This window comes from Macrosteles quadrilineatus, unplaced genomic scaffold, assembly GCF_028750875.1.
Source record: "Macrosteles quadrilineatus isolate MER2022 unplaced genomic scaffold, UCM_ALF_1.0 Scaffold_1__1_contigs__length_201487025, whole genome shotgun sequence".
Lineage (NCBI taxonomy): Eukaryota > Metazoa > Arthropoda > Insecta > Hemiptera > Cicadellidae > Macrosteles > Macrosteles quadrilineatus.
This window is the reverse complement of record NW_026542594.1, coordinates 125,125,282-125,138,605: the sequence shown is the minus strand read 5'-3', so window position 1 is coordinate 125,138,605 and position 13,324 is coordinate 125,125,282. Positions and strand designations below refer to the sequence as shown.

At 35.3% G+C, this 13,324-nt stretch overlaps 1 protein-coding gene across 2 annotated transcripts in view; it reads left to right on the top strand.

Moving 5' to 3' along the window:
- Positions 1-13,324, top strand: part of LOC128984376 (venom protease-like) — a 142,402-nt gene that overhangs the window by 40,628 nt on the left and 88,450 nt on the right. Inside the window, exon 3 of one of the 2 annotated variants that reach the window (XM_054403693.1) lies at positions 6-194. The exons of the other annotated variant lie outside the window; for it this stretch is intronic. Within the exon in view, the coding sequence (XP_054259668.1) occupies positions 6-194 (189 nt within the window). The remainder of the gene's footprint in view (positions 1-5; positions 195-13,324) is intronic. 2 annotated transcript variants of the gene reach the window in all.

The window sequence follows — 13,324 nt, the reverse complement described above, 5'->3', positions numbered from 1 at the left end:
TTCAGGATTTAACAGCGAAAGGTGTAAAACGCCAAGAAACACAGAAGGTGTTTGCATCAACATCAGGGATTGCCCCGAGCATCTTGATTATCTCCTGAACAAACGGAAGGACCCAGAAATAGTACAATACCTTCGGGAAGCTGTATGTCGAAGGGAAAATGGTCAAATAATCACCTGCTGCCCTGTAAGGAAAAGTACGTGATAAAAACAGCAATGTGCAACCTGGTTAGTCTTCAAAGCATACCCACTACTATCATGTTAGTTGAAACAGAGTGATCGTTATGTACAACGCTCCTTCAAAAACTGATGGGGCCAAATGGCTTTGTTTGTAAGAAAGTGTATTACAAATACTATGTGTATAATAATTCTTTGGGGTTGATATAAATTACTGAGAAATTTTCAAATTTGATACAGTAATGCTTACTGATTGATTCTATATCAATACTACTTGTGTTACACCATCTCCTGTCCAGATAACTTTGCCCCTTGCTCTTAGTTTACATTCCCTACGTACATATTAATCAGCTTTCTTTGCCTTACCTTCTTTCCATACTAGTGTTTATTTCAATGTATTTTGTGCTAATTAAAATTATAATATTCCTCTTTTGAGCACACTCTTACAATAAACTTTGAGCACACCTCGGAAATTGCCACTTTTGGTACCTTCGTTAATGAAATAAACTATTTATGTATCTTTTTGCAAAATAAACGATGAGTCAATCTGATTTTAATTTTCTCGTTTTAGGTTGTCCTATGTTCAACAATTTCACTAACAATCTTCTAGAGCAGGGGGTTCTCAAACTTTTTTGGGTCACGCCCCCCCCCCTCACCCAAGGCTAAATATGCCTTCAGTAAATTTGTAGGTAAACAAATATTTTAAAAATCAAACTAAACTTAAGTATTTTGATCATCACATATTATAATCAAATATTAGCTACACACATAGTATGTGGTTGTTTAGATGTTATTAATAATCTATACTAATATATAAAAATGCGATTGTGTGTGTGTGTCTGTCTGCGACTCAATAATGCCAGAAACACTGAACCGATTTAAATAAAATTTCGTATAGAGGTAGCTTATAACTTATACCTGGTTAACTGGCATATTACTGTTTTCATATTTCCCTTGGGCTACGCCCCATCCCGATGGGCTTCCAAAGTTTCAATGTTTACATTTTGGAAGAATGTAAATAATCAAATATCCTTATTAATAATTGAAGTCAGTTGTAAATACTTTTAATTTGACAGCGCAGAGGTTAAGGCTACGACTATACAAGGACGCTGGCGTCCGGGAGGCTGGCGTCTGGGACGCTAGTAGGGCATTAAATTAAATGGGAGGGATTAGACTAGGGATGCCAGCGTCGGACACTAAAAAAGCCACCGGACTGGACGCTCGATTTTGTGTGGGGCATTGGTTTAAATGTGGCGCATTATACTAGGCTGTTGGCATCCGAGACGCTGTCTTTCGACATGTGCGCGAATATAGGGATTAGCTATTACCATAGGTCTCATCGTAAAAGACCTGGACCACCGACCGATTTACTTTTTCGATTTGATGTCCTCAGAGGCCATCAGAGGTCATCACAACTAATTTGTTAAATTAAAAACATAAACATAACTTAACTAACTGTAAACGATCCTACTTTGACAGTTAGGTAGTTCTCATTGTGTATCACAGCTTTTTGTTGCTGCTTAGTTTAAATTAGCTGTTGTCATAAATGAAAAAATTAATAGTGCTGCACCCTGTTGGTAAACCTTGTAACTTTTTAATGCTATTAAATATCATAGAACTAACATGTTTAGTTTAAATAGCTGGCAAAATTCTTTAATTCCTTTTAAATACGAAAACTCATAAGCTTCAAATTTTGGGCGTTTTTTCAACTTTCCCTGCCTTGTCCGGTCCTGTGTGTGGCACTCCATAAGCGCCCGTGCGATTCCTGTTGCACAAGACGACCCGGGCCAAAATGCCCTGTCGTGCTCTGCCCCGCCCGGTTCTGTGTGTGGCCAGCCTAAGAATAACATGGAAATTGCTGTAAGCCCCTGTCGGCCATAGCCCTATAGGATTTTCACAACTGTAATATGCCTATGTGTTTCTCAAGACTCAAGTAAGTACCTCCTGACAAAAGTTCAGTAGTTAGGGTAAAAAATATATAAATTTTATGTAAAATGAAATTGAACTGTGCGTTTATTCTTTACTACAGTACCCTCTTGTTGTGCGATTATTTTTTTACCTATTAACTTAATTATGTAAGTTTTTAAACTTAATACACTTTGAAGTAAGCGTATCATTTGAAAATTAAATCGTATGATAGAGTATTTTCATACATGCATCAGTACCTCATATAATTCTTACTAGGTAGCCTTATAAGTTAGCCTAGCTTTAAAGAAAGATATTTTTTCAAACTTGGAGGTCCAATTAAATTTTGTTCCTGAAAGCAAAGGCGGATGTGTAACTATTTTATACAACAGATTAAAACATGAAATGTTTCTCTTCAGCGTCCCCTCCGTTGCGAAGCACGGGTACAACAGTTAGTATTTTAATAACAATTCAAAAATATAAGTTATATGGTAATGAAAAAAATAAAAAGAATATACTATTTGACCAAATAATCACATAATCATTTCATAAAAAAAAAATATTGTTAACTGGTCTTCACCTGACAAAGCTTAACCCCTGTGAGGAGCGTGCCTCCCGCTTTTGGAACACCTGGTCTAAAGCCTAAAAATTACTTGACATGAGATTAATTGATAGAAATTAAAATTGTTTAGCAAAAGGCTTTTTAAATGTAAAATTTAAATAATTAAAAAAAATGCTAATTTGTTATATTAATGTTTGAATAATTAATGTGTGATGTATTTATTTAATACTTAATTTTGAAATATTTGAAAATTATACCTTTTTTATTTAATCTAACAAATTGAATAAACTGTTGCCTTTGTTATTTAAATAAATTAAATCTGAATACAGTACAAAACTCGACCTCTAAAACGAGCTATGATTATTGAAAATGCTTTGTTCAATTCAATTCAAATTATCTTTATTCATCAAGTGCATTAGGATCTCCCATGTTATCCTTATGGAGAAAAAACTTACTTTAAGGGCCTCTGACGCCCTTGCCAACGACTTTATCAAAAATCTAATACCGTTGGGCACAACTACACGTTTTAACTTTATTTAGAGACCTCAAATGTCAAAAGGGTGAATAATAACAGAGGAGTTTGATTAACAAAAAACTGCTTAGCCTATTATATAATATATATATATATATATATATATACTAGCTGACCCGGCGAACTTCGTATCGCCTAAGTTATAGGTTTCCCCTAAGACAGACCGATGGAAAGAAAGTACCGTTACGTTTAATTTTCAAGATGATCTCGTTCGCATCGCTCAATCACATCCTGGTTGAAGTTCGTTCGCTACGCTCACTCACCTTTGGGTTGGAGCTCGTTCGCTACGCTCACTCACCTTTAGGTTGGAGCTCGTTCGCTGCGCTCACTTGCCTTCAGGTTAGCTCGTTCGCTACGCTAACTCGCCTCCAGGTTGAAGTTTGTTCGCTACGCTCACTCACCTTTGGGTTGGAGCTCGTTCGCTACGCTCACTCACCTTTAGGTTGGAGCTCGTTCGCTGCGCTCACTTGCCTTTAGGTTAGCTCGTTCGCTACGCTCACTCGCCTCCAGGTTGAAGTTCGTTCGCTACGCTCACTCACCTTTTGGTTGCAAATTAGCTGTTGTCATAAATGTAAAAGAAATAATAGTGCTGCACCCTGTTGGTAATCCTTGTAACTTTAATGCCATTGAACATCATAGAACAGAACCAACTTGTTTAATTGAAACAGCTGTTAAGATTCATTAATTCCATTTCCCATAAGGTTAACATGGGAAACTCCAGAGCCACTGGGGCGGAGCCCTTTTAAGAATTTCGAAACGGGAAATAGTTTACTTCCTATTCGCATACCTACAGAATTTACACACCAAATTTCATAACGATCGGTGAAGTCGTTCCGGAGGAGTTTGCAGACAAACACTGTGACACGAGAATTTTATATATTAGATATACAGGGTGAGTTTCTACTGACCGTGTTAACTTCGCCAGTGGGTTCTACTCACTAAAAGGAACAAAAAAGTTCCTATAAACCCATGTCCGATTTTTAACCTTTTGGCTGTAATAGGGGATTTTGTGTTTTTCTTATTTTATTAGACTTTGCTCCACAATTTATGTAATAAAATCTTAATCAATTACTTTAGAGTGTTGTAGTTAAAATCATTAGAAAGAACATTAAATTTGCTATAAATCAAAGGTTTCATTCAACAATTATACCATTACATAGTCCACGTTATATCCAAAATAAAGTAAAAATGTCATTAAATTAATTAATTACGATAACTTTCATGAGCCTCCTTTGATACATAAACCTGCATTTATGCAATGTTGAAATGCATAAAAAACTTGGCATTTTAATAATCTTTCAAATGATATGCTATTCAATACTATTATTGATATAAACCAGTGAGAAATTACTAATAAACTACAATAAAACACGGTTTACAGATTTTGTTTTTGCACAGTTTTACTGTTAATAATAATTACTGTATTCATCATGTTGTCATAATCTTGATTTGTAAAAGGCTCCATATTTTAATAAATGTTGAAAAACTCTTAATTGACTCGGAAATATAAAGTTAAAACAGCAAATTACTCAATAAGGTATGTTCAAGCAGCTGAGTTATCTAGCTATAGATGACAAATCAATAAAAGCTGACTTAATCAAGCACAAGGTAAAACTAATTACACAGCATTTAAGAATCAAACACACTACATCTTTGAAAATGTGAAAAACCTTGAGTTTATACATTTTATTAATTCAGATAATTTTAATAAATATTTAAAAGTTAAAATAATGTACAAATTTTATCAGATAGTTCAATAAAATACATCATGGAGTATACAGTAATTATTATTAACAGTAAAACTGTGCAAAAACAAAATCTGTAAACCGTGTTTTATTGTAGTTTATTAGTAATTTCTCACTGGTTTATATGAATAATAGTATTGAATAGCATATCATTTGAAAGATTATTAAAATGCCAAGTTTTTTATGCATTTCAACATTGCATAAATGCAGGTTTATGTATCAAAGGAGGCTCATGAAAGTTATCGTAATTAATTAATTTAATGACATTTTTACTTTATTTTGGATATAACGTGGACTATGTAATGGTATAATTGTTGAATGAAACCTTTGATTTATAGCAAATTTAATGTTCTTTCCAATGATTTTAACTACAACTCTCTAAAGTAATTGATTAAGTTTTTATTACATAAATTGTGGAGCAAAGTCTAATAAAATAAGAAAAACACAAAATCCCCTATTACAGCCAAAAGGTTAAAAATCGGACATGGGTTTACAGGAACTTTTTTGTTCCTTTTAGTGAGTAGAACCCACTGGCGAAGTTAACACGGTCAGTAGAAACTCACCCTGTATACAGGGTGAGTTTTTTAAAGTGATCCAATAGCTAACTTTTTAATTACATGACTTAGCACCTCACTTTAAATTTGAAACTTGCTCAGTTTTAAGTTTCACTCAAGAATACGATTTCAGATTTTTTCATTGTGGCCGCCATTTTCCAATATGGCTGCCAACTTTAAAATTTCTTATGGAACACCCTGTATTTTATTTTGTTTTTAGATTTTACTCTAAAAAATAAAACATTTTTGTTCTTGAGATTTTTTCAATATCTCTAACGGTTAAGGAGCTACGAGGACTTAAAGTTTTCATACAAAGTTGCATGAACTCTAAAGCATGTTTTAAAACAATGTTAGTTTTAAGTATTGTTACTGTTTAGTTGTGTGTGAACTTTGTATGTGTTTTGTTATTATTATGCGACTTAAATAGACTAAAGATAAATCTCAAGAACAAAAATGTTTTATTTTTTAGAGTAAAATCTAAAAACAAAATAAAATACAGGGTGTTCCATAAGAAATTTTAAAGTTGGCAGCCATATTGGAAAATGGCGGCCACAATGAAAAAATCTGAAATCGTATTCTTGAGTGAAACTTAAAACTGAGCAAGTTTTAAATTTAAAGTGAGGTGCTAAGTCCTGTAATTAAAAAGTTAGCTATTGGATCACTTTAAAAAACTCACCCTGTATATCCTACTAGCTGTAACCCCCGGGCTTTGCCCCGTTTAACTTCTTAATTTTGAAGATTATCTCGTTCCTATGGCTCAATCACGTCCTGGTTGAAGTTTGTTCACTACGCTCACTCACCTTTAGGTTGGAGCTCGTTCGCTGCGCTCACTTGCCTTCAGGTTAGCTCGTTCGCTACGCTAACTCGCCTCCAGGTTGAAGTTCGTTCGCTACGCTCACTCACCTTTTAATTGCAAATTAGCTGTTGTCATAAATGTAAAAGAAATAATAGTGCTGCACCCTGTTGGTAATCCTTGTAACTTTAATGCTATTGAACATCATAGAACAGAACCAACTTGTTTAGTTGAAACAGCTGTTAAGATTCAATAATTCCATTTCTCATAAGGTTAACATGGGAAAATCCAGAGCCACTGGGGCGAAGCCCGAAAGGATTTTTGAAATAAGAATATGCCTATATGTTAATCGGGAATGTGAGCTATCATCATGCCAAATTTCACCCCAATCCGACCAGTATTTTTCGCGTTCACTTGTCACAAACATACATCCATACATCCATACATCCATCCATACATCCATACATCCAAACTTTCTCATTTATAATATTAGTAGGATACTCTAATACGAGCAATGTTTGCTTGTATGTATGTATGCTTGCACTAAGATCTCGAAAACGGCTCCGACGATTTTCTTCAAATGTTGTAAATAGTTTATTTTTGGCCTAAAAACGAGTTTACTGCAGTTAGAACTGCCAACAAAAATCTAATTACGTAGAAAGATGAAACTGAAAGTCACATTTTTTAACATTAGTCTAATGGGTTGCTAAGTAACCATCTTGGCAGAATTAAATAACAAGGAAAAAGTAAACAAAAGACTTGTAAGTTGTCTATCCACAGTATACTAGCAAAACAAAATACAGTACAAAAGGAAACATCAGTTGTTACCGGTACTATTGAGCAAAGATTATACTGATGATTACTCGATACATTGTAGTCAAGGGTAGCAGTGTGGAGAGTGGGATCTGTTTATGACGATTAGATTACGGTATCTGCAATTTTTAAATGCTCTGGGAAGGGAAGGAAACAGGTCCGTGACGTAGGAAGTGATGAAGGAAGTAGTAAAGGCGAGCAGTCTGGAGTGTGGGAACTGTTTATGACGAATAGATTAAGGTATCTACAATCCTAAAATGCTATGGGAAGGGAGGGAAACAGGTCCGCGACGCAGGAAGTATTGAAGGAAATAGTAAATGCGAGCAGTCTGGAGTGTAGTAACTGTTTATGACGATTAGTGTAAGGTATCTGCAATCTAAAAATGCTATGGGAAGGGAGGGAAACAGGTCCATGACGTAGGAAGTGATGAAGGAAGTAGTAAATGCGAGCAGTCTGGAGTGTAGGAACTGTTTATGACGATTAGATTAAGGTATCTGCAATCAAAAAATGCCATGGGAAGGGAGGGATACAAGACCGCGACGCAAGAAGTGGTGAAGGAAATAGTAAATGCGAGTAGTCTGGAGTGTGGGAACTGTTTATGACGATTAGATTAAGGTATCTACAATCCTAAAATGCTATGGGAAGGGAGGGAAACAGGTCCGTGACGTAGGGAGTCATGAAGGAAGTAGTAAAGGCGAGCAGTCTGGAGTGTAGTAACTGTTTATGACGATTAGAGTAAGGTATCTGCAATCCAAAAATGCTATGGGAAGGGAGGGAAACAGGTCCATGACGTAGGAAGTGATGAAGGAAGTAGTAAAGGTGAAGCGTCTGGAGTGTGGGAACTGTTTATGACGATTAGATTAAGGTATCTACAATCCTAAAATGCTATGGGAAGGGAGGGAAACCGGTTCGCGACGTAGGAAGTGATGAAGGAAGTAATAAATGCGAGCAGTCCGGAGTGTGAGAACTGTTTATGACGATTAGATTAAGATATCTGCAATCCTAAAATGCTATGGGAAGGGAGGGAAACAGGTCTGAGACGTAGGAAGTGGCGAAGGAAGTAGTAAAGGTAAGCAGTCTGGAGTGTGGGAACTGTTTATGACGTTTGATTAAGGTATCTGCAATCCTAAAATAATATGGGAAGGGAGGAAAACAGGTCCGAGGCGTATGAAGTGGTGAAGGAAGTATTAACGGAAAGCAGTCGGGAGAGTTGGAACTGGAAACCGTTTGTAGCAGTTATATTAATGCATCTGCAATACTGAAATGCTATGAGAAGGGAAGGAAACGTGTCCACGGCATAGGAAATGGTGAAAGAAGTAGTAAAGGCTAGCAGTGCGGAGTTGAATGTTTGTGGCAATTATATTAATTTATCTATAATACTAAAATGGTATGGAAAGAGATTAAAACAGGTCCACGACGTAGGAAGTAGTAAAGTTTAGCATCGTCGAGTGTGGGAACCGTGTCTGGCAGTTAGATAAATGTATCTTACATCCTAAAATGCTATGAGAAGGGAAGGAAACAGGTCCTTGACGTAGGAAATGGTGAAGGAAGTAGTAAAGGTGAGCAGTGTGGAGTTTGGGAATGGATTAATCTATGCAATCCTAAACTGCTTTCAAAGTAAACTAATGATTTTCCCCGAGCAAAGCTCGGTCCACAGGTACTATATATATATATAATATAGATATATAGATACATGAATAGTGTCACATTTCTTAAATGATAAAGTTATAATAAAATAGACATGATAAGTAAATAAGAGAAAATTTTTAAAAGAACAAAGAACCAACAGAAAAGGAAAACATATACTTTGATTAGTAGGGAAAGAGAAGTAAATTACAGTTCATCAAAATGAACAAAATAGCCCTCCTTATGAGTGTCATGTATGCTGAAATACTGTTCTTTAATTTAATTCAATCAGATGTTTTCATAAAAACAATGTTTGTTTACTTGTTACTTTTGTTTTAATGTTTGACAATAAAACATTCTTCATTCATATATTTAATTCTATTTAAATGTAATAACGTTACATAATGGTGCTGCACGGACATGAGGAATATGACAATGACGACACATCATCTACATTAACACTGGAACAACCTACTACACATAGTTTAACTCATTTCAAGTTCGAAAAGTTTGATGCTACCAAAGAAACATGGAAGTACTACTACCAAAGGTTTGAGTTGGAAATAATTGTTTGTGGGTTACAACACAATCAAGAAGCTAAGAGAATTTTAGCATAATATGAAACATAACGTTGAGGAAAACGTTATGCTTAAATTTGAGTAAATCTAGTTACATTTTAGAATTGTTTGAAAACTTGTTAGAAACTAATTTTAAATATCTCTATTTGCGTCGTCAAGGATCTCCTACATTATTTCTGCTCTAAGTTTTTAACTGATAACTTCTAATGAATGCTAAACACCCTTGCTTCAATTCGAGTTAACATGCTGCAACAAAGTTTTTCCATCATTGAGACTTGAAGAAAACTGTTTCTTTACTGAGACCTGTGTTAAGTATTTCAAGAGTGCGTAATTTCTTGATTTATTTCTTTAATTTGAGACATCACCTAAACCAACGAATTTTCTCTGTAGGGAATATCCTGTAAATTGGGGTGATGTCAACCATTTCATGTGGTCCATGTTTGACCCACAAACTCTGGGTTAAAACACAGTCATAATCCGCTTTTAATAGGCTTAAGCAGCAAGCAGCAACACCATTGAAAGTTAATTAACGTATTTTAACGAGTTTAACGTGTCAGTCACAGTATGCCCCGCATCGGATCATTCTCAGGTTGTTCAGTGGAGTTTCTCTTAATACCTGTCCCAAAGTTTTGAAAGTATGGATTCATTTGTCAAAATAGGTTGGATAACTCTTGTAGCTGTAAGAATTGGATAACAATTTTCATTTTCTCTTTTTGAACAACGTATATTATTTGAGTCTCCTGAATCATAAAAATAAACTTGACCATAACAACTCGATCGTTGAATACGTCGTTGAATGGATTGCAGTGTTATCGTATGTTTCTGTTTGCCGTTAAGCACTAAAAAGATGGGGAGACAATCATACAGTAACTAACAGCGCATGGGCAGTAAATTTTATTAATCTGTTATGTCGTAAACATTTATAAATATAGATTACTGTTGAAGCTTTTCAACCCAAAGGAATGTTCCAGATTATAAAGATTTAACATATCTTTATAACAGCTTCGTCAATAAAGAGACATACCACTTTATATTTTAATGCTGAGATCTTTGCGTTTCAACTTTACATTAGTACTATAAAGGAATTCGCTTGGGGAGGGCCTTTCCATATTTTGGGGAGGGTGAGGTCCTAGGTGGTGGGGCTTCGCCTCCGTGGATGGAATGGGACTCCTGACGCAGGTGGAGCTGAGGATTATAAGGGTTAATCTGGGACCGTGGGCGAATTGAGACTAATTAGGTTACGGGCGAAACGAAACTCGGGCGGAATAGGACTACACGCGGTAGGCACGTGCCTAGGGCGCAAGGCAATTGGCTTTTTTGGGGGGCGCGCCAAAAATTTAAAAATAAAAAAATAATTTGATGATTGTATTTACATGCGATCGCGGTAACTTTGATAATCCCTCGCGGCCGTGTTGACATCAATATCATCTCCCGCGATCGCGGCAAATTCTAAATATTTCCCACGGTCGTGTACACATAATTGTCGTCTTCCATGATCGCGGCAAATTTATTACGATTTTTAGTTGTAAAATGGGGCAAACCTGACTAGCTTTAGCCTTTTTCTAGCCCATTTTACAATTAAAAATCTTAATATATCAGCTATTTCTTATTCAATCTTTTTTTGCTTGGTATCGTTTGATAGGGAATTGATAATGCCAAATACAAGTGTTCTTGTAGTTTTTTCATAAAATCTGCCATTTTTTTTTTGTAATTTAAGTTTAAAAAATTAAAATGGCCACCATTTTGAAATTTTTTGATAAATCAAGATGATTTTATTCTCCAAACATGGGTCTCTATTACCTTAACATACATGCCAAGTTTCATAATTATCGGTGAAAAACATTAAAGATGAAAATGTTATGTGAAAGAAAACAAAATGGCGAATATCTGGTTAACGAAGCCATTCTTGATTTTCTCTTTACTTTGACTCATAGAACCATTTCCCGGAGTTAGGCTGTTTACTTACGGGACACTCTGTATATTGCAAAGGGGCGCTACTATTAGTTGTGCCTAAGGCGCTGACATTGTCAAAAACGGGCCTGCCTGGGTTTTGTATTTGTATTTGAGTATTGGTATTGTATTTGGGTTTCTTTTCAAAAAGGTGCAATTTATGAGGACATAATGCTAAGCTGCCTCGATTTCTTGTAAGATAATCATGTTTCTTACCATCCAGCTCTGAAATCTGTTTTTAACTGATACCACTGTTTCAAAGACATACATACCGAAAACTGTCATTATATTTTCTGATTTAAAAATTCTCTTAACAGGAGTTCTAGGTGGAAGGTTGTAAATTATGCTTATAGCTTTTTTCATTCTTAATATAGATTTTAAGTTGCCCTTATTGGTTGAGCCATGAATGGAAAATTGAAATGAAATTACTGAATGTAGGTATAAAAAGTAAACTACTTTTAAAGTTTCTCTTTCGCAATAGTTTTTAATCTAATTAAGGTATATAATCCGGAAGAAATTGTCTATTACTAATCATAATAATTTAGTACTATTCTTAACTTCAATGGTTTTATTATTAAATTCAATAATCGGTCAAGGTTGATTTCTGGTTGGTCGAGTTTGAAAATTTATGATACTAGTTTCATCCACATTGAGATTTAAATTTTGGGAGTTGAAAAAATTATGCAAAACGCATGTGTCTGAATTTGCCTTGCTTTCCAATTCTTCATTTGTTGGGGCTACAATTTTCAAAATGGTATCATCAAGCAGCAGTTTACTTAAATTACTGAGTTGCGGAATATCTCTTCAATAAATAATAAATAAATGAGTGTCCAGAATGGATCCCAGAGGAACCCCATATTTTAAGTCAAAGATTGATATGGAATTTTATAGTTTTTATGGTTATGATAAATAATTTCAACAAAACTGTTTTCTGTGAGAGAGATAAGATTCAAGCAAATTTAAAGCAATCCCCTCAATACCCAAAGTACTAAGCCTTGAAATTAATATATCATGTAATATTGAATCAAATGCTTTTTGCTGGTCTAAAAAGCTGCTACCTTAAATTTACCATCCAAACTATCAATGACCGATTCAATATAAAATCAGTGGCAGCAGTTAACTGACTTGCCACTGCGAAACTCATGTTGAAAGTTGTCTAGCAGGTTGTTATTTTCAAAAAATGTTACCAATTGATTATAAATTACTTTTTCATAAATCTTAAATATAAAGGGCAAAAAAGCTATAGGTCAATAATTTGACACCATTTGCCCGTCCCCTTTTTTAAAAAGTGGTTTTCATTTTGTAGTTTTGAGCTTATCGGGATAGGCTACCTCTGATATCAAAGAAAAATTAACTAGGTGTGAGTGATTGGTTTTAGTAAAAATGTCTTGACACAAACCTTTCCAGCTCTACGTTTATAATAAAAATATTATGTACTAAAAAAGGTTCATTCCAATTCAATATGGCACACCCAAGACGAAAGCCAAAGACTTAAAAATACTATAAACTGTACCCAGGGCCGGACTTACCTATGGGCGAAGGGGGCGAGCGCCCGGGGCCCCCGGGCCAAGGGGGCCCCGCCAGGGGCCCCCTTGCTCAGTAGTTTTTATTAATAACTTCGAATTTTTTATGTTTTTTTCAATTAATCAGACATTTACCAAATGGCCTTCTTTGGAACAGCTTTATTTTTATTTTCGTAATCCTGTATTTAAGGTTATTGTTAAGTGCATTTTAAGGCATTACTAGGAATGAAATTCTTGACCCTAAGAGACTTTTCCTCAGAGTTGTACTGGGGCCCACGCTTAGGTCTGGTTTACATGAGCATATGCTAGGCTGTGACGGACAAGTTTCAGTTTCAATGAAGCCGCTCGCCCGAACGTACGGCCGCGGCGAATGAGTTGAAGGGGGTGGGGCAAAAATAGAATAAATATGAAAACCTCTTGTCTGACGTAGAACATAGCTTGTAAAATTGTGTTGTGTTAATTTGAGATTCACTGGAGTTCAAATACTTTAAAAAATAAAAACATTGCTCCGTTTATGTTTTATTAAATGTTATTCTTTTCTTTTACCTCTAAGTATATACCAATCAGGA